At 39.8% G+C, this 27,762-nt stretch overlaps 1 protein-coding gene across 3 annotated transcripts; it reads left to right on the forward strand.

The window, feature by feature from the left end:
• The first annotated feature begins 6,886 nt into the window (after positions 1-6,886).
• Positions 6,887-27,499, forward strand: Fgl1 (fibrinogen like 1). 3 transcript variants are annotated; one of them, XM_048441717.3, is made up of 10 exons: positions 6,887-6,999; positions 7,964-8,131; positions 12,880-12,928; positions 13,027-13,106; positions 13,625-13,811; positions 16,779-16,938; positions 17,179-17,276; positions 21,452-21,540; positions 21,718-21,905; positions 27,249-27,499. In XM_048441717.3, the coding sequence occupies exons 4-10, from the start codon at positions 13,044-13,046 to the stop codon at positions 27,406-27,408; spliced, it is 945 nt and encodes a 314-aa protein (XP_048297674.1). In that variant the 5' UTR covers positions 6,887-6,999; positions 7,964-8,131; positions 12,880-12,928; positions 13,027-13,043; the 3' UTR covers positions 27,409-27,499. The 3 variants fall into 3 exon arrangements, with proteins under 3 accessions (XP_048297674.1, XP_048297673.1, XP_048297675.1); XM_048441718.3 differs by having other exon boundaries at positions 6,981-6,999; positions 7,998-8,131; XM_048441716.3 differs by lacking the exon at positions 12,880-12,928.
• Positions 27,500-27,762: the final 263 nt, after the last annotated feature.

A 27,762-nucleotide genomic window follows, 5' to 3' on the forward strand; every position in this document is an offset into this window, starting at 1 on the left:
TCTGACAGTCCTGAATCTTAGATGATTGCCCAGCAGGCATCAGGGATCCCCCTGCTCCTGCCCTTCCAGTGCTAGGATGACAGCAGCATGTCACCATGCCCGGATTTTTTTTTTTTAAATGTGCTATGTCCATCTTCGTTTTGTTTAGTTTTGTTTGTTTAATACTTGGGATCTGGGGAGCATGCTCTGGTGCTTCCTGCTTGTCAGACAAGCACTTTGGGGACTAAACCACCTCTCCAGTCCTGGTCTCACTCTTACCATGCATGCTTTCATTTACCTTTTCTGATCATATCTTATTCTTTCCAGTGTTCCTTAAGCCTTAAATGAAAATACTTTCCGAATCAAATTCTCTTAGTTGTAAAATGAGGCAAAGACATAAAGAGGGAAGAAACGTCAGCTGAGTTAGGAAGGAGTCTTGTCTGTCTGTCTATCTATCTATCTATCTATCTATCTATCTATCTATCTATCTATCTATCTATCTATCTATCTCTATCCTGATCTACCTGCCTCTCCCTAGAATTTGTTCTGTAGACCAGGCTGGCCCCAAACTCAAAGATCTGCCCAATTCTGCCTCCCAAGTACGGGGATTAAAGGCTTGCACCACTATGCCCAGCTAGTGCGTGTAATCTTTTAACTCATGTATGTTGGAGGAGGTTGCTTGTTGGTTCCCGACTGCCCAGCCCCGAAATAATCACACAGAAATTGTATTAATTAAATCACTGCTTGGCCCATTAGCTCTAGCTTCTTATTGGCTAACTGTTACATATTAATTTAACCCATTTCTATTGATCTGTGTATCGCCACGAGGCTTTAGCTTACCGGGAAAGTTCTGGCGTCTATCTCTGGCAGGGCTACATGGCTTCCCAGCATTCTGTTTAGTTTTCCCCACCTAGCTCTGTTCCCCTATAGCTCTGCTGTAGGCCCAAAGTAGTTCCTTTATTAACCAATGCTATTCACAGCATACAGAGGGGAATCCCATACCATGTGTATCATTTGTGTTTTTTTTGCTATTGCCAGTTTATGCCTTTTTGTTTCACTATTTTCATTTTTGAAGGGTTTGAAGAGGGATCACATATAAAAGTGTATAGTCAATTTCTCATATTTATTAGGAGGGTTTGATGACAATTTAATATTAGCTAGGGGAAAAACATGTAAGGAGAAAGCTTTTCTGTTTTGTGGTGAGTGACTTTTTATAAAAGATATCTTTTCTTTTCTAGATTTATTTATTTGTTTTACATATATATTTTTTATATGTACATACATACAAGCATACACACACACACACACACACACACACACACACACAAAGTGCTCTATCTGCATGGACGCCTTTATGCCAGAAGGGGGCATCAGATCCCACTATAGATGGTTGTGAACCACCATGTGGTTATGGGGGGTGGGGGGAATTGAACTCAGGACCTCTGGAAAAACAACCAGTGCTCTTAACCACTGAGCCATTTCTTCAGTCCAGTGGATGATCTTTTAAGGAGCTTTTTTTTTTTAACATAAAAATAAGGCCCAGATTATATTCTGAAATGGAAATCTTGTGGAAATAAAAATCAAATTTCCTCTGCATATTACTAGTTTATTATTATTATGTTACTAGTTTTTATTCCTTTTTTTTGAGACAGGGTTTCTCTGTAGCTTTGGAGCCTGTCCTGGAACTCGCTCTGCAGACCAGGGTAGCCTCAGATTCATAGAGATCCACCTGTCTCTACCTCCTGAGTGTTGGGATTAAAAGAGTGTGCCACCACCACCTGACTCTAGTTTTTATTCTTATCTTTGAAGGGGAGATAGAAATTTTGTCCCTTTTTTATGTGGCAAGAGAGGAGGTAAAGATAAAACATGTTTAGAAACATCTCACTCCTGGGAGATTTGATCCCTTGGAACCTCAGCACTTGGGAAGAAAAGCAGGAGGATTGGGGTTGGGCGTGGGGATCCAAGCTCAGCTCAGGCTACAAGACACCTCTTCTCAAAAGAAAACAAAACATCCATCTACTGCACCAGCAACACATTCAAGGGATCAGGGCAGCCCCTGAGCTCCCAGAGTGACCTGGAGCAGAGCAAAACGACTAGGCTTTCAGGCAACACTGTAGGGATTTCGCTTGAGGATTGCAACAACTCTATCACTGTCTGCAGGGAGCCATAGAGAGCCTGCAGTGAGAAGGTTCATCCACAGGACTCTGTATCCAAACGAGGCTTTGACCTTGATCACTTACACATTAAAATTTGTCTTTGCTCTTGAGTTATCCACAAAGTTCTGTTTTATATATTACATATATCGTAGGGCGATTTTGGTGGCTGGCCTTATGTGAACATTGTGAAAGGGTAGGCCAAATGGACCCTTTCCTCCCCAGCTTGCTTTTGGTCATGGAGTGTCATCACAGCAAGAGTAACCATGACTAAGACAGTGCGGTAGGTTTTGTTGTTACTGTTGTTTCGTAAATAGTAACAATTAAGCAATAAATAAATGAGATACAAAAGTGGACCTTATGTTCGATTTGGTTCAATTACTTAATTTTATAGAGGAGAAAACTGATGCTCAAAGAGAAGGCATGACTTGCTGGAACGGGCAATGGTGGATCCTCCAAAGAAATGCAGACGCCAGTCTTCAGCAAAATCAAACAATTATCCCTTCATTGTACAGCTCATAGTTCATCATAGCTGGGATGGAACCAGTTTATATGTCCATCAACAAATAAGCTAATAAACATCATACACACACACAAACACACACACACACACACACTTTATTAAGTCATAAAGAAGGATAAAATTATGTGAGTTACAGGAAAACGGATCGAACTGGAGACCATCATGTTGAGTAAAACAATCCAGGCTCAACATATCAAATATTCCATACTCATATATGAAATCTATACTTAAAATATATACTTAGAGGTATATAAAAAATGAAACAGAGAAGAGAGAATGAATAGACTTATTGTCTATCAAAAGCAGTACAGAAATCCAACTTTTTGTTTTGTTGTTGTTGTTTTTGGAGACAGGGTTTCTCTGTAGCTTTAGAGCCTGTCCTGGAACTAGCTCTTGTAGACCAGATTGTCCTTGAACTCACAGATATCCTCTTGCCTCTGCCTCCCGAGTGCTGGGATTAAAGGCGTGCACCACCACTGCCCAGCTCAGAAATCCAACTTTTGATAATGGGTTTGAATTAAGGCCTCTTATTGGATCCTACAATTCGCATCTTCTGCTTTTTCCTCATGCCAAGGTTGTTATTTGTTGTTTCTACCAAGCTCTGTTGTCTAAAGCCTCTGCACACACCCAGACTGTGTGAAATAAAAATTTAACTGATATTTGTTATAACTACCAATTAATAAAGACCAGACACTTTTCAAAAGGTTAAAAACAACAACAACAACAACAACTATATCCACCAGACATAAGGTATAAAGAGTACGACATGGTCTATGTTGGGAAGGACTCAAAAGGAAGGCGGAATGAGAAAGCAATGGGGGAAAGCGAAGAAAAATGTTGCATTTTTCTTCTCACATGGAAACTCTAGCTTTACTACACACACACACACACACACACACACACACACACACACACAGACACACACACCACACAATATGAAAGTAGAAGAGGAATTCTTGGGAGAAAGAATGATGCTAGCAGGAAGGGGAAGAGTAAGGGAAGGCAATGGGTGTCAAATATGAGCAAAATACAACTAAAATATCACAGTGGAACCCTCTATTTGCTATGCTAACCAAAACAAATCAGTAGAATTTTAAAAAGAGAACAGTATACTGTGGAAATAAACTAATAGATAGAAGATCAGTTACCTGGGTCTACTTGGTGATAGGGCTGAGAGCTGACCTGTCTCTACTGTAGTTTGAGTTGGCAGGAGACAGATAGACTGAAATTAAAAACCTTCACACTGGGATTTGCTCAAATATCACATACCAGGCAGGCCTCCAATCCAGCAGGCAAATGCAAGGTCCAGCCGGTTCAGATGACAGCCACTCTGCGTCTGATGTATAAAGTGAAGAGTTCTCTGGGTGAACTTTTTTTTTCTTCTTTGAAAAGAGAGTGAAAGAATTCATGTGCCACTGCTTAGTTGACACATCCCAGAGGTACAGAATCGTGATCTTGAAGGGCCTGTACCTTCTGCTCAATGAAAATGTCCTTGGACCAGAGAAAAACAGCGAATAGGACCATTTCTTAAAAAGAAGGTCCCCAAGATGATCCAATGTCTTCTGCTTTCCAAGTTTCCATGTTTGGTTTTTAATTCATAGCCATATCCCACAAGGAGCAGATTTTCTAGGTAAAATATATCAATAAGTTAGACAGCATTTCTCTTTATTAATAAATTAGCATTCCTATTTCACATAGTCCTTGAGAAAGAAAGTATTGAGTCAGTTAGTCTAGTAACTCTCTAAGTGAGCCACACAAATCTAGCTTCTATGAGCTGTGAACCTTAATGACCTCACAGTCTAGTTCACTGGAGCTTGTTTTAAAACCCATGCCCTGGGAGCCAGCGCAGTGGCACACGCTTTAATCCCAGCCCTTCCTTGAGAGGCAGAGATGGGTGGATCTCTGTGAGTTCCAGGCCAGCCTGGTCTAAATATTGAGTTCCAGGCCAGTCAGAGCTACATGGTGAGACCTGTGTCTCAAAAACCAACAAAGGGCTGGAGAGATGGCTCAGTGGTTAAGAGCACTGACTGTTCTTTCAAAGGACCTGAGTTCAGTTCCCAGCAACCACATGGTGGCTCACAACCATCTATAATGAGATCTGGTGCCTTTTTCTAGCCTGAGGGCATACATGTAGGCAGAACACTATATATAATAAATAAATAAAACTTTTTTAAAAAACCAATAAACAATAACAATGACAAAAACATACATTGCCGGGGCTGGAGCTGCTCACTGGATGAGAGCCCTGGCTGCTCTTCCAGAAGACCCAGGACCTATGGTAGCTCACAACCATTGATTCCCAGCACCTATGGTAGCTCACAACCTTCTGTAAGTCACATCTCAAGGCATCCAAAACCTTCTTCTGGCCTCTATGGACAGTAGTCACAATGTGGTACACAAACATACATTCAAACAAAACACCCACACATAACATAAGTAGAATTACAAAAGAAAGCAAAGACTCACTGGGCATTGGGACTGAAGAAAGAGCTCTGTTAGTAGAGTATTTGCCTGGCATGCTAATGTGTGGTATTGATGCCTGTAATCCCAACATCCTGAGAAATGGAGTTCCAGGCCAGCCTGAGCTGCATGAGATCCTATCAATAAACAAATACTCATGCCTTTAAATTTCTGTTTCTGGTCTATTGCCTCAACACTAGACCAACCTGCTCCTCTTAATTTTTTATTTTTTTGTTACATTTCTTTCAGATCTCAGGTTGAGTCTCATTTCTATGGTTTTATATAACCATGTAATTTCAACTTTTTTTTTTGAGAGGTGTGGAGTAGATCCAAGGTTTTGTGCCATACTGGATAAGTGCTTTCTAACCTTAATAACTGAACTATAGCATCAACTTCCTCCCTTCCTCCCTATTCTCCTCTTTCCACTCTCCGTGATTCCCTCCTTCCAAAATACAGTAGCCTAGGCCAGCCTTGAACCTGCAATCTTCCTGCCTCAGCCTCCTAAGTAAGGGTTGATAGCACAGGCTTGTGGAACCACAGCCAATGATTTGGTGATTCTTATGACAGTTCTTCCACTCTGTTTGCCCACTCCTCTCACCCCAAATTGTCCAACAAAGCTTCTAGAAATTGCAGTTTGTAGCCTGCTTTCACAGGACATTGACCCTAAATATTGTTCTTACTGTCTGATTAGCTTTTTTCTGCATTTCTTTTGAAACAAAGATCTGAACCAAGTCCTCGATTGACACCATAACCTATCTTTCATAGTGCGGTCCATGAATTCAGAGCCAGACTGCTTTTGAGTCCTGGCTCCACCTCTTGATAGCTGTGTCACCTTGGGCAAATCATTCAAACTTCTGGGCCTTATCCCCTCACCTGTGAAATGGAGACAGAGGGTAGACCAGAAGGATGTTGAGGCTGGGTTAATGTAGCTAGTGCTATGGCTAGGGGTATATGGCTCACCGGTAAAACAGGTTCTGGTTCTGAGAATGTGCTACGCCATAGGTTTAATCTCCAGCCATCACCAAAAGGCATAGAAAGAAAAAAAAAAACAATCTTACTATATTTGTCAAGGAGAAAATGTGGCAAATGTGGTGGTTCTTGCTATTGTTGCTCTTGTCCCCTTCTGTAGACCTCCTGTGACTTTAGTTTACCAAACTTTTTTGAATGGAGAGAAAGCAATAAAGGTACAAGGAAGAAAAATAAGTTCAGACTATCACACTTCAGCACAGTGGTTATTACCACGTTAGCTTTAAAATTTCTTGTTTTCCTTTTAATGTCAACAGCTTGAATTTTCTAACATTTTAAATATTATAATTCTACTTCTTCTGTATGTGTACATCACTTCAGTCTAAATGACATTTTTCCTTTTTCTTAAATTTTATTTATTGTTTTTAATGGAACTATACATTTTCCCCACTCCTCTTTCTTCTTCCCCTCTCCCCTTCCACCCTCTCCCCTGCTCCCACACTTCCAATGTACTCAAGAGATCTTGTCTTTTTCCTTCTTCTTTTTTAAATCGCCAGAACTAACTTTTCTATAATAACTTCCAGATTTTCTAAGTAAATCATAAGAAAGCGTTTAACGGGAAGGTCAAAACCAGGTAATACTTTCGCTCAGTAAACAACAAAGGACAGAAGATAAACAGCGTACATGTTACTGGAATCTGAGTTAAGAAATAGGGGCAACAGAACAAACAGCAAACAGCAAATAGCTGCTTGAGTTACATCAGAATGAACAGAGACGGGATGACCTGGGCTTCCAGTTTGAGGCTGTTGCACAACACGATGAGTGGAACTAGAAGTTACCTATTGCATGTTAGAAACTGCTCCACAGGCTTTGAAAACAGAAAGGAGAGCTTGCTGAGAGTACAGCCCATGCTTACAGGTGTGTGTTGCAACTTCACATATAGAGAATGCTTTTGCTAGTGGATAGCCCCACATCCATGAACATATGGGCAACACTAATGGGACTTTAGGGGATTATCAAGGGAGGAAAGAAGGAAACGAGGGAGGGAGGGAGGGAGGGAGGGACGGAGGGAGGGAGGGAGGGAGGGAAAGAGGAAGGAAGGGAGGGAGGAAGGAACAGAGGAAGGAAGGAAGGAAGGAAGGAAGGAAGGAAGGAAGGGAGGAAGGGAGGAAGGGAGGAAGGGAGGAAGGGAGGAAGGGAGGAAGGGAGGGAGGAAGGGAGGAAGGGAGGAAAAAAGTGATGTTAGGGAGGGGATCATGCTGTCGAGGACATGAGGGAACTTGGAGGGGAATGGGTGATAGATATTATTTCATGTTTTCAGGTCGAAAATTCTCAAAAATAAAGAAAAATAATAAAAAAGAGATCAAATAAACTGGCCATTCAATCTGTGATGGTGATGTTTTCATACCTAAGAAAAATGTGGCCTCTATCCATGTCTTAGCTGAAATTATACTTAGCGCCCCTCTTCGCAGGCAGCAGTTTATTAACTTTAACATCTATAAGGCAAAGCTTCAGCTGCACTTTGATTTTAGGATAGCTAAAATGCGAATTTCTCTGGGTGTGCATAAGTATAAAAGGCTGAAATCAAGATATATAATCTGGGCTGGAGAGATGGCTTAGAGCTTAAGGACACTGACTGCTCTTCCAAAGGTCCTGAGTTTAATTCCCAGCAACCACATGGTGGCTCACAACCATCTGTAATGAGATCTGGTGCCCTCTTCTGATGTGCAGGCAGAACACTGTATACATAATAAATAAATAAATCTTAAAAACATAAAAATAAAGATATATAATCCAATAAAAGTTCATGTAAGTGGGAGAAATTGAAAATGTAAGAGTTTTGGGGGTTTGCCCTTGATTTATTTTCTTGTCTTCCTTCCAGTTAAACTGATTTCCTCATGTTGTTTCTGGATTAGAGCCAGAATCAACTGTGCCAGTTGCTAATCAAATAATGGAGAAGACAATTTACAAATGCTGCCTTCGGTTAGCAGTTCCTGGGAGGCTGTGTCTGGACTGAGCCTAGGCGAGGACTGATTCACTTTGACTTGAGGTAAGTCATTATCTGCACTCTTAACTGTACTGTGGTAGCGCTGATGACAGTCACCACAACTCAGAACACCACCACGGGCCTTCAAGAGGGATTGGAATGATTGACAATAAAGGCGGGTCAGCGGTTTGGAGGAGAGATGTAGAATTTAACTAGCTTCCAGCCTCTTTATAGTTTGGGTGAGTTTGGAGGAGAGGCTCAAGGTAGAGCTTTCCATTTCATTTCAGCCTACAAAGGAACAAACAAAAAGAACAGATCACATTGTGCTCTGGGCGTCCCAAACTCCTTTCTTTACTTCAGCTATTTGGAGATCAAATATGTTTAGTTTTTTTTTAAAGCTTTTTAAAAATTATAAACTCTTAGTATAAATAATGAGAATATAGTTATATTCTATTTTCAGAAAATGAGGGCAGATTTGGAAAAAGCAGTCTCTCAGTCTGTGCTTACGGGTAAAATTTTAACTGTTTACGTTAAGGTTGTAGCTCATGTGTGACTGCTAACTTAGAAAACACACTGCTTTAAATAACTTTTCCTCCCTTTTACATTTATTCCTTTTCATTTTATTGAAAGGTTTCCCCTACCCTACCTGTAAATCTTCCCAATTCCTCCCCACCTCCCCTCCCATCTAAATCCACTCCCTTCTGTCTCTCATTAGAAAACAAACAGGCCTCTAAGGATTAATATAATAATGTAAACAAAAACTAACACATCTGAGTTGGACAAGACAAACAAATAGAAGGAAAAGAGCCCAAGGGAAGCCCAGTAAGCAGAGACCCACTTGTTTGCACACCCAGGAATCCCATGAAAACATTAAACTGGAAGCTAAGCCCGGTGCAGGCGCTGTGTGTGCTGCCTCGGTCTCTGTGAGTTCTTATGTGTCTGGATCAGTGTGATTTAGAAGGCTCTGTGTTCTTGGTGTCCTCCATCTACTCTGGCTCTCCCATTCTTTCTGCTTCCTCTTTTTCTAGGTTCCCTGAGCTCTGAGGGAGTGAATTTGATGGTGACATCCCATCTAGGAACGAGTGTTCCAAAGTCTCTCACTCTCTGCATATCTGACTGCGGGTCTCTGCATTTATTCCCATCTACTGCAGGAGGAAGCTTCTCTGATGATGGCCCACAAGGTGCCGGTCTGCTTCACTGGCTGGAGTCCCTTTTTTAAATTTTATATTATCTCATATCCTCTCATAACAGCCCATTCAAAACATATTTTAATTTTGTTACTAACATACAACATTTTGTTTTTGTTTATAAAAGGCATGTACCACAGTATAACCACATTTTATTTCTAAAGTTAGACATTTTTGCCTTCAAGTTGAATGCAGCATAATTTGTTAACTTTGAAACTGCTAATCAGAAATCGGGATGGTGGCACATGCCAGTAACACAGCATTTGGGAGGCAGAAGCAAGAGGATTATTGCAAGTTTGAATCCAGAAGAGTTGACACTAGGAGCTCCAGGCCAGTTAGAACAATATAGTGAGACACACACACACACACATGCACGCACACACACACACACACACACACACACACACACACACACACACATACACACTGCAATGAATTAAAATTTATAGCTTTCAAACTAATTTTTTTTGTTTAGGTTCTGGGAACTGAACCAAGAGCCTAATCATGCAATGAATATTCTACCACTGATCTATATCCCTACCCTCCTTAAAATAAATCATATTGAATAGTAAGGAAGCTATTTGAAAAGAATTTTAAGGGATGATTATTCTTATAGTAAACTTAAAGTATAATGATTTATAACTCAAAATACCTAAAGCAAAAATACTATAAAATAAATCCAACCAATCATAGTGGATGATAAGGCACAGGGTACAGGGTACTTGACATGATATTATTATAAACTAGATGTGCAGAATACAGGATGGTTTGTTATCGTAAATAATGAAAACTGGAGTTTAATTTAGATCATTTATTTATTTGTATGTGTGAGAGAGAGACATACACACACACACACACACACAGAAACAGAGAGACAGACAGACCAGGTTTGGCAGAGAGAGAGAGAGAGAGAGAGAGAGGAAGAGAGAGAGAGAGAGAGAGAGAGAGAGAGAGAGAGATTCTCCCTCCACCATGAGTTCTGGCAGTGAAATTCAGGTAGCAAGCTGTGTCAATTACTTTTCTATGGTGACGATAACATTCCAGACCAAGGCAAGTAATGAAAGAGTTTATTTGGGCTTATGATTCCAGAGTTAGGGCTCATGACTGTAAGGCAGAGGCCGTAGATGTAGCTGGAACAATAAGCCTAAGAGAGAACTTACATTTTGAAGCTCAAGCAGGAAGCGGAGAGATCACACCTAGATTGACTAGAGGCTTTCAAATCTCCAAGTTTGCCCTCAGTGACACACTTCCTCCTGCAAGTTCACAACTTCTAAACCTGTGGAACCAACACCACCAAGCAGGGAACCAAGTGTTCATAAGCCTGAGACTATAAGGAGACATTTCCCATCAAACCACCATGCAAGGCTTTCTGCAAGTGCTTTTATCTGCTAAGCCATGTCCCTGCCCCAAGGTCAGATTTTCAAAGAAAGCTCTGTAATATTACTCCCAAAAACTCTTCCAAAATGAAGAAGATGTCGGGTAGAATTACAAATCTGGGCACAAATTTAGAAGACCTAGCAAATTCCTGAGAATGTTTGATAGTGACATTAACGTAAGCACTTTGAAAAAGATATAAGGACATTCTGACATGCCTTTTTTATTTAAAGATCTGCCAGAGGAGGGGCTGCTTCTGAGTTGGTAACACTAGTCCACCAAGAGACAGAAACCTGTCAAAATGTTTTCATTGGTTTTTTACATTTTTTTCTACTAAATATCAATGCTAAGCAATATTTCTTTTTATTTGCTTTATTTTATGGGCATTGGTGTTTTGCCTGCATGTATGTCTGTATGAGGGTGCTGGGTCTCCTGGTACTGGAGTTAAGGACCATTGTGAGTCGCCATGTGGACACTGGGAACTGAACCCGGGTCCTCTAGAAGAACAGCCTTGGCTCTTAGCTGCTGAGCCACCTCTCCAGGCCCCTAATGTTTACATTTTTTAAAAGCAGTTTTTATCACATCTATTTACTATTTTCTATACCCCTCCCCTCCACTCCCTTCCTTATCGATCCCATCATTCTCTCCCACCTTTGTGTACTCTCTCTTCTTTTAACCCCAATGACTTAAAAGAAAAACCAACCTTCTGCTTCTATGTGTGTGGGTGTAGGACCACCTTCTTGAGCATGGGTATCTTCTCAGGGGCTGCATATCTACCCCATCAGCCATCCGTCAGCTGAAGGTGGGACTGTGAGACTCCCTCTCACCCATGCTTGGACTTTGTCTGAACTAATCTTGTCCAGGTTTTATGCACACAATCACAGGCTCTATGAATTCATGGTGTGTGAACTCTCATGTCTGGAAAACACAATTTCAAGGTAGTCATTGACTAATTCTGCCTCTTAAGAGTCCTTCCTGCTCCGTTATTCCCCTTGAGTCCTTTGTTCCGCTGTTATAATATTTTCCCACCCCCAAAGCTCCACTAACAGTGGCCCCTTACTGACTTCTTAACCTCTACAGGTATATAAACCAAAGGAAACATATATATATCTGAAGATACAAAGATCGCATACTCAGATGAGTGAGAACATGAGATGTTTATCTTTTGGGATCTGGGTATTTCAGAATAGTCGCTTCCAGTTCTGTCCATTTACTTGCAAATTTGATGAGTTTATTTTTCTTAACAGACAAATAATTCCGCGATGTAAATGTCCCATGACCCATTCATCAGTTGGTGGACATCTGCGCTGCTTCTGTTGCCTAGCTATCACGAATAGGGCAGCAATGAGCACAGCAAACTCCTCTCTTACCAGCAGCAAAAGAGCCTTTGAGTATCAGCTCCAGAGTGATACAGTTGGATCTTACGGTAGACCTATTTCTGGCTCTCTGAGGAACCGCCTCACTGATTTCTGCAGTAACCGCCGGTTCTACTCCCACCAGCAGTGAGGAAGTGTTCCTCTTTCCCACCCCTGGGACAGCATGTGTTGTCATTTGCTTTTTTTTTCTTTTTTAGCTCTGTCATTCTGACTGGGATGAGGGGAAGCCTCAAAGTGGTTTTAAGTAGTGGAGTGAGGGGGTGGTGAGGAGGCGAAGCAGAGGAATAAAATAGAACTTAACATTTTACATTATGATTTCTTATGTGCATATTAATACATCAAGATAAACAGTCTACAACACCTGTGAAACAGACGCAGGTAGGTGTCTGTGAGTTCAAGGCCAGCCTGGCATATGTAAGGAGTTCCAGCCCAATCAGGGCTACATAGTGAGACCCTTTCTCAAAAAAAAAAAAAAAGAAAGAAAGAAAGAAAGAAAGAGGAAAAACGAAACAGTGTGCACCAACCTCTATTATAATTTTCTTCTTCTAAAAATAAAAATAGTCCTCCACTTAGAATTCTAACTCATTATCTGGTATTCATTTAGCACATGAAGGTCCAGCTATCTAAAAATATTATTCCAATATTTTTGCAGTATTATAAAGTAGATAGGAGTCTCATTTCCACTTTACAGAACAGGAGCACTTTGGTAAGTTGCCTAAAATCATACAGTTAGGAACTGACTGAGGCAAAAGAGGGTCCCAGTCTGTCATCTTTTTCCTGCCCTTTTCCATACGTATGAAGCAGTACATTCAAGCCCTTGATGAAATTGGACCCCGTTGCGTGTCTGCATTGAGTGGGTTCAATTATTTTCTAGGCTTTGATCCGGTCGATTCCCATCATTCTGTGTGACAGAAGGCTGAGTAGTAAGTAGGGGATACATTTCTGGGTAACCCCCAGGTGCTCTGAAGCTTTATCTGAACCTGTTGAGTCTGAACCTCATGAGAAATTCTTTCTTTTGTAGTTCTTTCTGTGTGAAGAATGAGGGACATTCGCGGTTTGGTCCTGGTCTCCATTGCTCTGATAATGGGCAGGAAAAGCTGGGTAAGCCTATTGTGCAGACTTTTATAAGGATCGCTTAGAGACGGCATTTCTTTTTAGTTTCTAGAAAAGGAATATTAACGATATTAACTTGCTCCTAAGGAATGGGAAAGTTCTGTGGAAACATGTGGTACATAGTAACACTTAAATACTTTCAAAATAAAAATCAGGATTTGCAACAAATCACCGAAATATTTTTAAGCCGTGTTATTTCCTTTTTCACGTGGTATCAGGTGTTCAAAACTGACCATGGTAGTTAGTGTTGGTCTTGGGCCAATATCAAACATAATTAGTATATATTACCAAGATTATCTGAAAGTGATTTCAATGAGCATGTGTCTCCTTTAGCCGTTCCAAAGGACCAAAGACTAACATACTCAAAGTTCTGGGAAAAATAAAATGACTTTCTGGTTGAAATAGCATTCTGATATGGGAGTCGGAGACAACATTGAATCAAGGATTTATCCAGATTATTGGCAAGCTTTCTTTCCCATAAACGTGAGCTGCACATTGCCTTGCAGGCCCTCGAGGATGTGCACTGTCTGCGGGAGCAGGAGAGGCTCCGATCTCAGGTGCACCAGCTTGAGACCCGGGTCAAACAGCTGCAGGTCACGATCGCACAGCTCGCGCACGAGAAGGAAGTCCAGTTCCTGGATAAAGGACAAGAGGACAATTTCATCGACTTTGGAGGCCAGAGGCAATATGCAGGTCAGAACTGGTTTTTCCTAAATGTTTCAACCATTTGGGTCACATATCCACACGGAACGACGGTACTGGGTATCCAGGGACTTTAGACCTTTTCTTTGTTCAGTTTTGTCTTGTAGTTATGGTTTTCTACTCAGAATCTCACTCGATAGCTCAGGCTGGCCTGGTACGTAACCATCTTCCTGCCTCAGCCTCCTCAAGTGCTGGATTTCAGGTGTATCCTCCCCCACCCTCGGCTCACTTCACATCTTGCTAAAAAGCTATGTCTGTTCCAATGATATGCAGCATAACTCACTCACTCCACCAATTTAAAAAACTTCTTCCATATTGTCCCCTTTTATCTCTAGTATATGCCCACAGAGTGTTTGATCTAAATACTAAGTATCTGAGAATTTCTGTCTCTTCACAAGAAATCAGTCCCACAGATTGCTAAATATTCACCTAAAATGGCAGATTATAATTGAGAGTGTTTCTGTTTAAACTTTGTTTTTATTTAGGACTTTTCCTCCTTATATGTATGCAGTTTCCCCTTTTGTTTATTTTGGGCTGGGTCTCACTGCGTTGTCTAGTCTAGTCTTGAAATTCAGAGTACAAGCAGTCCTTCTACCTCAACTTCCTGAGTAGCTCGGACCACAGGTGTGCGCTACCATACCCGATTCTCTCTTTTGAAACCCACAATGAAAAATAAATTAGTAGAACTAAAGGACAGGAAAAGAAAAGTCTATTTTTTAAGAAAAATAAAAGATAATTTTTAAAAGTTTGTCTATTTAACAGAACCTGGGTTCTCTGCAAGAGCGTCAAGTGCTCTTAACTGCGTCTCTAGCCCCTGTACTTGGTATTTTAATCCCTACTTTGATCAAACTTTCTGCTATTTTTGCTGTCACAGTTTGAGCCATGAGTCTCCAGGACGAGCTCCTTAAACTGTTCTTTATAAACTGTTTGCCTTTTTAAAGATTTATTTACATATACCATGTTCTGCCATGCTGCATGTATGCCTGCAGACCAGAAGAGGGCACCAAATCTCATTACAGATGGTTGTGAGCCACCACCATGTGGTTGCTGGGAATTGAACTCAGGACCTCTGGTAGAGCAAGCAGTGCTCTTAACCTCTGACTCATCTCTCTAGCTCCAAGCTGTTTGCTTTTTTAAATGTGTATTTATTGCCTTTTTTTTTTTTTTAAAAAAAATCTGCTTGGTATTGTTTTGAGGGTGGGTTGTTTGTTTTTCCTTTCATTAAAAACTCCCCTTGTAATGTTTATTTGTGTTTGGCATTTTCTTCTGGAGAGAAGGAAATTTAAAAACAAAACTGAAAGATGGTATGAAATAAAAACAAACAGAAGGTGTTGGCAGAGATCCCCATATTCATGAAGTTTTTTTCTACAGCAAGTTAGAGTTAATCATTTCCATATTTGCCTGCAAAAGAGCTTGAACCTTGTGAGTCTTTTGCTGTTCAGTACTTTGGTAGAATATCAGCTATGAACAAGGAGCTCTTTCCCAATGGAGGGAAAATGTGCTGACTTTAGTCAAAGTCTTCTACTACATACTTGACCACAAGACATAAGCTTTTAAACAACATTGAGTTGACTGTCCGTGGACATTTTCTTCTTGTCTAGTTTTCTAACAGGATCCCTTTTATAGTCCAGCATGCATAAAGAACACTTGTGTTTTTGAATCTTAAAAGTAAATGCATGAACAAAGCCTACGTCACCAGGAAGACCAATAGTGGTGTATGACCGAAGTCAGCTCTGTGATGTCTATTTATTTTCTCTTCAGATTTCCACTGCCTACTCAATGATATGTGCTTCATTTGTTGGCAGTTTGGCATCAAAACAGTGAACTGAAGAGAGACCTTAAAAACACGCCATAAAACTTACATAATTTAATCATAAGACATTTTTTTAAAGAGGAAATTAACAAAAAGGTAAAAGCCAAATGTAAAAGGAGATTCTACATATCATTTTCAAAAGTTCTGTACCTGGCTTTTCCTGAGACTACTTCTCTGTAGTTTGACCCCTGCTCCAACTATCTGCAACCTGCGTGGGCTTCTACCTAATTCTTAACCATACTCTCCAAGACTGCTCAAATCAGTCTCGAATAAGACCCAGTGGGTTTAGCTTTTTTACCTCAAGTGGCTTAAAAATCTAATATTAGCTGGGTGGTGGTGGCGCACACCTTTAATACCAACACTCAGGAGGCAGAGGCAGGAGGATATCTGTGAGTTTGAGGCCAGCCTGGTCTACAGAACAAGTTCCAGTACAGGCTCCAAAGTTACACAGAGAAACCCTGTCTGGAAAAACAAAAACAAACAAACAAACAACAAAAAAGAAAGACACTAATATTACCTTTTGTGACAAACTGGTAGCTATTTAAGTTCAAAGGCCAAAGAAATACTACAGCAGAGAGAAACAGAGGGATAAAAGAAAGCACAAAGGCGTGCAATCTTTAACAAAATATCCCAGAATATGTGGGCTGTTAGAAGTTTCCGGGGAATGTTTTTAAAATGTAGTAAAACTGAAAGATCATAAAAACTTGACATGGTTACTGTTTGGGGTTCAGTCTCGAATGTTCAGTAAGATGTTAAGACAAGATAATCCCATTGCAATATTTACATGTGGCTGCATTTTTACTTTCATTGTTCAGTTCACTGTGCAGGTCCCACTATGCTGTCCAATAAACGATAACTCACACTTGAGTACAAAGCAATAAACTGAACAAAAATGATTTGCTTTAACCTGCTTTCTTCAAAAATAATTAATGCTCCATATTTCATTCCTTCCCCCTGGTCTTATCAAGAGGCCAATGATAACTACATCGTAGGAAAGAAAACTTGATTTTTCTGAATTCCCACTAGAGGACGAACAAGATGGCATTTTGTGAACCAGTTATGTATTCCATTTGTCTTGTCTGTCTCCACGGGTACTGGATTTCAGGAACAAAAACATACAGCAAGTGTCTGTTTTTTGTAAACAGATTGCTCAGAGATTTACAACGATGGATTTAAACAGAGTGGATTTTACAAAATCAAACCTCTCCGGAGCCAGGCAAAATTCTCTGTGTATTGTGACATGTCTGACGGAGGAGGCTGGACTGTAATTCAGAGACGATCTGACGGCAGTGAGAACTTTAGCAGGTAACTGCTTTTAACCAGTAAATTCGTTAGAACAGCAGACTGAGATTTGTTAGCTAAGCCTTCTTACTGCCTCAAATTCAGTAATACGACAAACTTTATGTTTTCATTCACAAGTAAGAATATGCGTGTGAGCGAACTCAGCAAGAGAACACGGAGATAAGAAAATGGGAGGAACGGGATGGGTGCTGCAGGTGACCATTTGTGTTTCACTAAAAATAATTTTCAACTTCAACTTCTTAGGGGTTGGAATGACTACGAAAGTGGCTTTGGGAACTTTGTCCAAAGAAATGGTGAATATTGGCTGGGTAATAAAAACCTTAACTTACTGACTACGCAAGGTAAGTTTTGTACTTGCATACAGAAGGCAGCAAGTCTAAGGTTCAGGTCCCAGGACTTCTAGACAAACAAAGGCCATGTAGTATTTCACACTAAATCATTGGCAATAGAAAAAAATTCAGTAGATATCATGATTTTTCAGATGTAATGATACCTGCTGAGCTACTACCCCTTTTGTAAAATGCTACTTAAAACAGGGATTAGAGGCAAAGAAACTAGATTGGTAGGTAAACATGTATTTTCTATGTTTTCTATTCCTTGAAATAGAAAATTATTTCAAAATAATTTAAAAATTATTTTAAAATTTAAAAATTATTTTAAAATTAATTTAAAAATTATTTCAAAATAATTTTTAAAAATTTGAGTGACTGACAATTATACACACACACACACACACACACACAGAGAGAGAGAGAGAGAGAGAGAGAGAGAGACATAATTTATTACCACAGTAATACCATGTGATAAGCCACTACTACTTCAAGACAGTAGTAGTTTGGGGTTAGAGAAATGACTCAGAGTTCAAGAGTTCATATTGCTCCTCCCAGCACCCACATCAGATAACTCACAGCTGCCTGTAACCCCAGCTCCAGGGAACCCAACTCTCCTCTCTGGCCTCTGAAGGCACCCGCGCATGTGGCATTACCCACAGACACCCACATGTACACATAAAAATAAATCTTGAAAACACACACACACACACAAAATGATTTAAAAGCAATGGTGACCCTCTATACAATTCTGTCCATACATGTTCACGTGTATGTTTATAACTAGAGTTATTTGTCTAAAGTTTTGTTCCATAAAAATTTTTCAGTGTTTTATTTTTCATAGCCTTTTGTTCCCATCTGTCATCCTCCTTAGCTTACTGATAGCTTGAGACTGCAGTCAACCCCCTTTAGGTCTGGGACTCAATGTCTCATAAATCACGGTTGCACTGCCCAAGAAGACAAATTGAATCACACTGACAATGCCAAGGCTTATTTGTTCCAACCAAGCTCAGGCAACTACTGGTCAGTCTATATCCAAAATAGTCAGCAGAGCACTGATTACCAGGGTCTTTGAGATGCACAAGTGGTAGCTAGAAAGTTTGCATAATCCAGTGTATCATGGTGCTCCCTCTCATCAGTGGTCTCTGAATCTACACAATGTCTCCTTTCCTCAGTATATACATTATCCTGATTTTAAGAGTATATCTTTTGCCAGCTATGTAACATTTATCATGCCTCATTCTGTTTGTTCTTTATATTAGTATTTTTCTGGATCATGGTTTAAGCTATGAAAATACCATTGTGTCATTTTAAGCACCCAAAATTCAAGCTAATTTCTCATGTTATTTTTGTGCGTATACTTTTGCCTGGGTGGATGTTTTCAATAAATCTGATTCCCCTTCATCTTTTCTTGCTTGGGGCTGGATGTTGAAACTAGGCCTTTGCACATACGAAGCATGTGTTCTACCACAGATCTACATACACATCCCTTTTCGCATTTGGTATTCAAGATGGTTGCTCTTGGATAGTATAGAGAAATGTATTTAACAATTTCATACCTTGCATAGAGAAATGTATCTATCAATTTCATGCCTTGCATAAAGTATCATAGCTCAAACAGAAGAAATTGCCTCTGTTCTTATACTCTTTAATTATGACAGCAGTTAAGGCTACTCAAATTGTCTTTAAAAATAGCTTTATTTATTTACCTAAGTTTTTTGGAACTGTCTGCAATAAAATTAATCTAGAAATAATTTCTACTTGCAAGTTTATTCATTTATTGACCAAAATTTAGACATTTTTCTTTTAAAAAAATGTGTAATATTTTCTCTCCACGTATACTTTTGGGGATAACTGACATATCCCATTCTACTGTGTCCATTCATGCTATGGGTTTGGCTCATATGAGCTAAGTTAATACTTTTGGGGAGATCTAACTGAAGAGAACCCCTTTCCATACTTGTCCCAGAAACGAGAATCCAGAATTCTCCTTCAAATAGCCTAGAACTTTGTTCTTAAGATTCATTCAATGCTCTTCTTTTTCTGCCCTTCGGTTGCTGTAGTTGGCTTTCGTTGGACCACCAGCCAGCTCCCAAAACTTGACGCAGAGACTTAATATTATTTATGAATGCTCAGCCTTATCTTACACTTGTGCCACTAGCTCTCATAACTTAATTTAACCTGTTTCTCTCCATCTATGCTTTGCCTTGGGAATTTTTACCTTTCTTTCATTCTGTATGTCCTACTTTTTCTGTTTATTTCATGTGTCTCTGACTGGTTGCTGCCTGGCTGGCTGGCCCTGAGCATCTTCCCCTCTCCGTTCTTCTTTTCTTTTCTCTCCTTCCAAGCCTAGATTCCTCCTCCTACTTATTCTTTCTTCCCGCCAGATTCGCCTATCTCTCTTCTGCCTATCTATTGACCATCCAGCTTTTTATTAGACCAATCAGGTGCCTTAGGCAGGCAAGGCAAAACAGCAATACATATTTACATTGCTAAATAAATGCGGCAACAAATGTAACACATCTTTGCCTAGTCAACTATTCCACAACAGGCAATAAACAGCGTTTTACAATAGGTGTAGACAGAGCTAGGGTGTCCACAAGGGATGTTCAAGGCCTGTTAGTGCACAACATTTGATGGAGATAGGAAATGAGGTACCAACCACAGACTGGACTGAAGGGCCCTGTTTATTTGGACTTGAAACTGCAAGAAATCTGAAGCTCTAAATTTCACCAGTCTGTGAGGTTATTGTGGTACTCAATTGAACAAGATAGGAAGGTAAAATTATATGTTACCTAGTCATTTGACTTGTAATTTTCACTTTGAGACAGAGTCTCACCATATATCCAGGCTAGCCCAGAACTTGCTGTACAGACCAGGCTGGCTTGAACTTGTCATAATTCTCCTGCCTTTTCCTCCTTAGTGATAGGAATGTTATGCCACACCCATCAAATTTCTAATATTTAAGAACAGTTGTGCTTCAGGAGGAATACCAGCCTGTCATTCACAAACAGGAACAATGGAAAAGGGGCAAGGGGATGACTTTATTACTTCACTAATTTGTTTCACACAATATTTTTTTATAACTTAGAATTTTTATAGTCATCATAGTATCTCTTTTTATATTCAGAGTTTTCTTCAATATGTATCATTTCTAGCATGCATAAATAAGACTGTATGCCAAATAAATTCAGTTTGTTTTAAATATTTTCCCATTGGCTTGGAAACTCCAGGAAATCCTCTTGATGAAGAGTCACTGACGTCAGCATGGTTTCAATAATGACCTCCTTCTGCGTGTTCTCTCTCTCTCTCTCTCTCTCTCTCTCTCTCTGAGCTTTTTGAGGTACTCCTCTGCTCTTCCTGATCCCCTCTTCCAATGACATCTGTTCCCTGGGCTTTGATGCTAACAAGGAGAGGTTTTCATAAAACAACCAGGATTCTTGTTTCTTCTTCATATTGTTCTTAGATACCTTCCTAGCTGACCTTTTATTCTACACAAAAACCCATCAGATACACGCATATGCAAGTGAGGGTGACTGTATGATGAAGCATGGTCTGGCTGCTGGGGTCATAAGGTGTTGTTAATAGTAATTAGTGTTAAACCTAGATTCTTATGAAATTAAGACAAATGGAATAAACATAATTCTTAAATCTACTATTTTCATCATCATCATTCTCTCTCTCTCTCTCTCTCTCTCTCTCTCTCTCTCTCTCTCTCTCTCTCTGCTTTTTGAGATAGGGTTTCTCTGTGTAGCCTTGGCTGTCCTGTACCTCACTCTATACACCAGGCTGGTCTTGAACTCACTGCCTCTGACTCCTGAAGAGTGGAATCAAACGTGTAAATCACCACCGCCTGGCTTTTTAAATCCATTAACTAAATAATAATATTTTCTGTTCTTGACAAAGTGAATCATACACTATTTTTAGATTTGTTTGTATTCTTCAGACAGTAGAACTTTTCAACTGTGCTATTTTGCTGTCATTTTCAAGTAAAATAAACAATAAAATGCTCACACTGTTTTATGCTGGAGTCACTGTTTATTCTTTGAAAACTGATTCTTGGCAGAGGAAATGGTAAAAGTAAAATAGAACTACAATTTATTTTTAGCCTTAAAAGTCAATATCATGTCATATATTTAAACAACAATAATTTCTTACTTTTTCTTTCTTTCTTTTTTTTTTTTTAGGAGATTATACTTTAAAAATTGACCTGACAGATTTTGAGAAAAATAGTCGCTTTGCACAATACAAACATTTTAAAGTTGGTGATAAAAAGGTATTAAAAGTTTTAATTTTTAAAATTTAATCAAGGCAGTATTTTTAGTTAACACTGAAATGAAGCAACAAAGCTTTGAGGGCTGTAGAAATAAAAATACATAATATAAACTCGTTTGTTTAACGTTTTTTCAAGTGCTTCCTACTGACAGTGAAAATGGCTCTCTCCCCTCCTCAGTCCTTTTATGAACTGAACATTGGAGAATATTCTGGAACAGCCGGCGACGCCCTTTCAGGGACCTTTCACCCTGAAGTGCAGTGGTGGGCTAGTCATCGAAGAATGAAGTTCAGCACGTGGGACAGAGACAATGACAACTACGACGGGAACTGTGCTGAGGAGGAGCAGTCTGGCTGGTGGTTTAACAGGTTTGGTGCTTTGCACACACGGCCGTAAGGGCGATAATGGCGTCAGTTATACCAAGTAAGGTGATGGTGGCCTTATGTGTGATGCTACGTCATCCTCACCAGAATTCTTCAGCTGTGAGGTGTTTTTGAGGTTCACTATGCACATTAGTAAAGCCTGAACAATATGTAACAGAAGCTGGGTGTGGTACCACATTTCAGTAAACCCAGGACTTGGATGCAGGCAGAAACAAGAGGATCGCCACAAGTTCAAGGCCTGTCTCAGCTACATAGCAACCTCAAGGCTAGCCTGGGATCATGTCTTGAAAACACACACACACACACATACACACACACACACACACACACACACACACACAAAATAAACAAAATTTTCCAATAATATGTTTTGGAAATAAATCAAACTTACACTTCTACAAGGATTTTGTTTTGAAAACTGAGTTACTGTTGAGTTATAACAAGAAGGCCCTAAATTGGCATGAGGAAGTAGAGAGCATGCACACATAAACATATTTGTGAGCAAGATGTGATGGCTCACACCTGTAATCCTGGCACTTGGGAAGGTGAGGCCATCAGGTATTATATGAGGTCTAGGCTAGTAGGCACTTGCCTTAATAAAATAAACAGTAAATAAATAAAAAAGCACCATGCAGTGAAATCAGCTAGACCCAAAGTGATGTTTTTAATTTGCATGTTTTTATAGTGAAGTTTATTGTTTAAAATTTTTAAAAAGAAAGCATGAGAAGAGAAGGAAGGGAGGAAGGAAGAAGGAATTTGCGACTCTCTGTGAACCAACTAACTCTTCATTGTCTCATCTCTCTCTCTCTTTTTTTTAAGATTTATTTATTGTGTATATAGTATTCTGCCTGCAAGCATGCTTTCAAGCCAGAAGAGGGCACCAGATCTCATTACAGATGGTTGTGAGCCACCATGTGGTTGCTGGGATTGAACTCAGGACCTTTAGAAGAGCAGCCAGTGCTTTTAATCACTGAGCCATCTCTCCATTGTCTCATCTCTTACAAGATAATCCCCATTACTGCTCTAATTTTGTACTACTTTTCATTCATCGTGACGTTTATTAGTTCATTTAATGCAAGCCTTCCCAATGTAGGAAAAATTGCTACAATGGTCTTAACACTTAATCCTATCATAGCTGCTATTTGAATATTTCACCACTATCATCAAGCTCATTCTTCTTTTAAAAATGTTTTTAAACATTTTCTTAAAGATTTATTTATTTATTATGTTAACAGTGTTCTCCCTGCATGTATGACTGCATGCCAGGAGAGTGTACCAACATCTCATTATAGATGGTTGTGAGCCACCATATGGTTGTGGAATTGAACTCAGGACCTCTGGAAGAGCAGTCAGTGCTCTGAGAGTGATCTTGAGCCCTAATACGACCACTGACTCTACCTCCCAAATGCTGGAACTGCAGACCAGACATGTACCACTCATGGTGCCTAGCTGAGATCTGCCCTCTTGCCCAGTTCCCTCTCAGTAGCCATAGAGTAGAGGCGATTCCATTTCAGCAGAATTCTTTAGGCCTTGAAAGAGAGGTAGCGCTTTGTATCGTTTCGAGTTGTCTCATCTCTGGACCAAATGCTCCTGGTCCCTTTTTGTTTTCCCAAGCTGCATCTTTGTAGGATCAGTTAGGTGCAGATGGAAACTCCATGCAGCTTTCCTCTAAAGTGAGCCAGCTGGTGCGCTACCTCTGCAAAGCAGGTGTGGGGCAAAGTGGAATGAAACATCAGCTTTGGAAATATTCTGTTTTCCTTAGAAAACAGGAGCCACTTCAAAATGTATGGACACCTAAACTTTCCGTTAAGAAATCTTAGGCAATTTTGGAGTGTAGTGTTTTCCATATAAGTGGACTATCCATGTAAATCCCATAATCTATATAATTTTTTAATGTAAATAAAGCATCTCAAAATATAAACTCGATGCTATGAGTGCATCTATTCTATACATGCTAAAAGTAGGCTCTATATGCTATGATTGGATCTATTCTATATACGTTATAAGTAGACTCCATATGCTATGAGTGATCGATTCTATACATGCTAAAAGTAGACTCTATATGCTATGAGTGGATCTATTCTGTACATGCTAAAATTAGACTCTATATGCTGTGAGTGGATCTATTCTATACATGCTAAAATTAGACTCTATATGCTGTGAGTGGATCTATTCTGTACATGCTAAAATTAGACTCTATATGCTGTGAGTGGATCTATTCTGTACATGCTAAAATTAGACTCTATATGCTGTGAGTGTATCTATTCTATGCATGCTAACAATTTCTAAAAACCATGAGAGTCTTCACTATAACATCGCTTGCTGTGATGTGTTGGCTTTTAATTAATTACTATTTTTTGGTTTGCTTACCTGAGACATGGCCTTACTACGCAGTACAGTCTGCAGTCTGTCCTCAAACGCATGGCAATCCTCCTGCCTTAGCCTCCCAAGTGCTGGAATTACAGGTGGAAACAGTCATAGCTGGCTGGCTTTAAAGAGGTAGATTTCAATGTAGATACAATGAATTTAAGGAATTTCCATCAATTAAGGGAAATGTATGCGGTTGTAAAAAGAGTAGGCTTCCTGCTGGGTTTTACTTTTCCAAAAATTGAGTTTGTTTAACAGTTGGCCATTTATTAAGGAGATGGAGTACACACAACAGCGTGAGGGAGCAGAGAAGGAAGATCATTAAATCACTTTTTTCCTACTGTGCTAATGTGAAACATGGTGAAACATCTCTTCCCTCTTAGCTTCCTTTTCTTAAAAAACAAAAAGATGGTTCCCCTCTTCTTCTTTATTCCTTCCTCTTCTTGTAAGTAAGCAGCATTTATAACTTGTCATCTGTGAACATTCATTAATGACTGATTTTGAACAGACTTGAAGAAATCAACGTTAATATTACTGAGACCTAGAGTGTGTACATCTTCCAGTTGGTTGGATTGTTCTACTCCTGAGTGAATGGCAGCCTCATAACTAATAAGGAAGGCAAATAAATGATATAGTTGACTTTCGAGACAGGGGTTGGAAATATCAAAAAAGGCAATTTAGTAGCTGGCACTACCCAAGAAAAACAGGTCACCCTAGAGAGAAAGGAAATTGTTCCCGAAACGTAGCCTTAACTCTTTGTTTTCCGTGTCGCATTCGAATTGATGGGAATTGTTGGCACTTCTCAGTGTTTCTCACTATTGGGACTGGAATTGCAACGCCCCCTCCGGGTGTCTGTATTTATTATCCAACCCCACCCACGTAGGAGTACTCCGCTTCTTACTCAAAGTCATCTAAAAAACAGCTGCCAAGCGTTCCTACCACTGATGCTCAACACCCTCTGCTTTTTCCACCGGGAAAGACTCCAACCCTACAATGACGAGCCAATGCCAGTACTTCTTTACATTGTGGTATTTGGTCACAGCCAAGAGAAAAATAAAATAAATAAAACCCTCATTGCTACCTCCCTTGCCTTTCAGGCCTCGCATCTTTGCGAGTCGTATCTCTCCCCGGCGACCACCACTACGCTGCCAGTTCCCCGGACACTTCTTTACCTTGGAGTGTCAATCTTTAATAACTAGTGTCAGTTCAGGCTAGAGACTGAAGGATACCGGAACACTGGTCTCAGAATACTAAGTAGTGGACCCTACAGCCCATTTCTCAATAGGCTCCAAATCAAACCAAACATAATAGTTTCTCTAGATAAACGTATCCAAATATTTATTCTAGGTACTCTGGGGGTTTTCCTTTTCAAATGTTGCTTCTCATGGTACTTTAGAAACATAGTGGATGCTGAATCCCTGCAGACTTAGCGGGCATGGTTTTGATTAGTCCTCGCTGTTTAAATTAGGAGTACCGCCAGGATGGTCAGTGAAAGCAAATCACAAGCTTAGTGACTCAAGCCTGCTACTTTGCATTTATGAATGAATTCTTTGCTTTTCTGATTCAATGGTTTGTTTCTTTTCTCAGAACTAGTTCTGAGTATTCTTCTCATAGCCTATAGTCTGATATTTTTTCATTAGTTATGGCAATAAATAATAGATGGTGATTAATATCATAACAGGAAAACGACAACAAACTGTTACATGAAATTTGTGTATGCCAAGGACAGGCGAATGTGTAGACCCCAAAGGAGGAAGAAGGAAAGGATTAAATTTTAGAATAACCTAACAGACCTATTTAGATTGGTACAGTATATGTGAAAAATTAACTTGACAAGTCAAACAAAAGATTGTTTTCTGATAGCTGGGAAGTTTTTAAAAGGAGGTTTAGGTTCTGTTTGCTTATCTTGAAGATGCAAATAATTGATACGCTAACAACCAAAGAAGGTAAAGAAGGGAATCTGAATCATGAAAGTTGTATCTCGACTGTAGACTGGTGAACTTGGAAGTACAAACTACTCTGGAAGCTGCAGTAGAACCGCTTGTCCGTCTTCTTTGCTTGTCCCCACATCTTTACTGTGCCCTTGTGGCCAAGCATGAGGCTAACACTGTTCAACCAGGAGGATGTAGATGAAGGTTACAATGACATTTTTCTTTGCTTCTTTTTCTTTTTTTGTTTAAAGGTGTCTTAGTCACGGTTCCTGTCGCTGTGAAGAGACCCCATGATCACAGCAACTTTTTTTTGTTTGTGTGTTTTTTCAAGACAGGGTTTCTCTGTGTAGCCCTGACTGTCCTGGAAAAAGCTCTGTAAACCAGGCTGGCTTTGAACTCACAAAGAACTGCCTGCCTGTGTCTCCTGAGTGCTGGGATTAAAAGTGTGTGCCACCACTGCCCGGTTTACCACGGCAACTCTTATAAAGAAAAACATTTAATTGAGATGGCGCCTTACAATTCCAGAGGTTAGTCCATTGTTGTCATGGTGGGAAGCATGATAGCATGCAGGCAGACATGATACTGGCTACATCTTGATCAGAAGACAACAGGAAATAGTCTCAGCTTGAGCAAAGGAGACAGCCAAGCTTCCCCACACAGAGACACACTTCCTCCAAAGTGTGTCCAAAGGCCACACCTATTCCAAAAAAGCCACACCTCCTAACAGCCCCACTCCTATAGGCTTATGGGGGCCAACTGCATTCAAACTACCACAAAAAGCTACTAAGAACTGAAATGCTTATTTTTCAACACACTCCAAGTGGGTCTGGGATGGTTTGAGGTGGGACCAAAACTCACTTGCTTAAACAATGACCTTTGTTTGTGTAGAAGTTTCAGGTTTGGGGAAATGATGTGTTTCTGAGAAACAACAGAAGTCATTATCTAAAAGTTTTACCGTTTCTTAGCAAGATAAAGTTTCTGATGCGGTCTTTCCTTCTGACTGTTCTGTTTTCTTTTGCTCTCCCACTAGGTGTCACTCTGCAAACCTGAATGGGGTGTACTATCAGGGCCCCTACACAGCAGAGACGGATAATGGAGTCGTCTGGTACACCTGGCATGGATGGTGGTATTCCTTGAAATCCGTGGTTATGAAAATTAGGCCAAATGATTTTATTCCAAATGTCATTTAGTTGTTCCAAATTGGCCTCTTTCTGCAATTTATATTCGTTTGAAATATTTGAGAAATACAATCCTGAATAAATATTTGCATGGTGTTGGCAATCGTGTGTGACTTTTCATTCTTCATCCTGCACTTATTATATTATTTAATGTACTTTTAGTTCGGGAGATATGAAATACCCAACAAATAAACGTAGATTTTGTTAATGTTTACTGAGTTTCTATGTATATAGGGGTATGATAAGAGTTCAAACTGTATAGAAAACAGCATAAACTAATTAACATGGTTAAGTAATAACACAAGCCTAAATTTGAAACAATGAACAAAGTATGGCTGGGTATGGTTGTGCATGCCTTTAATCCAA

This window comes from Myodes glareolus, chromosome 23 (genome assembly GCF_982192425.1).
Source record: "Myodes glareolus chromosome 23, mMyoGla1.1, whole genome shotgun sequence".
In the NCBI taxonomy this organism is placed as follows: domain Eukaryota; kingdom Metazoa; phylum Chordata; class Mammalia; order Rodentia; family Cricetidae; genus Myodes; species Myodes glareolus.

Bases quoted from the DNA above. Each gene is read 5' to 3' on its own strand.
- Fgl1 (XM_048441717.3), top strand. From the start codon at position 13,044: ATGAGGGACATTCGCGGTTTGGTCCTGGTCTCCATTGCTCTGATAATG. The intron at 16,939-17,178 runs GTAACTGCTTTT...TCAACTTCTTAG, and splicing joins GGCAGTGAGAACTTTAGCAG to GGGTTGGAATGACTACGAAA. The intron at 21,906-27,248 runs GTTTGGTGCTTT...CTCTCCCACTAG, and splicing joins TCTGGCTGGTGGTTTAACAG to GTGTCACTCTGCAAACCTGA.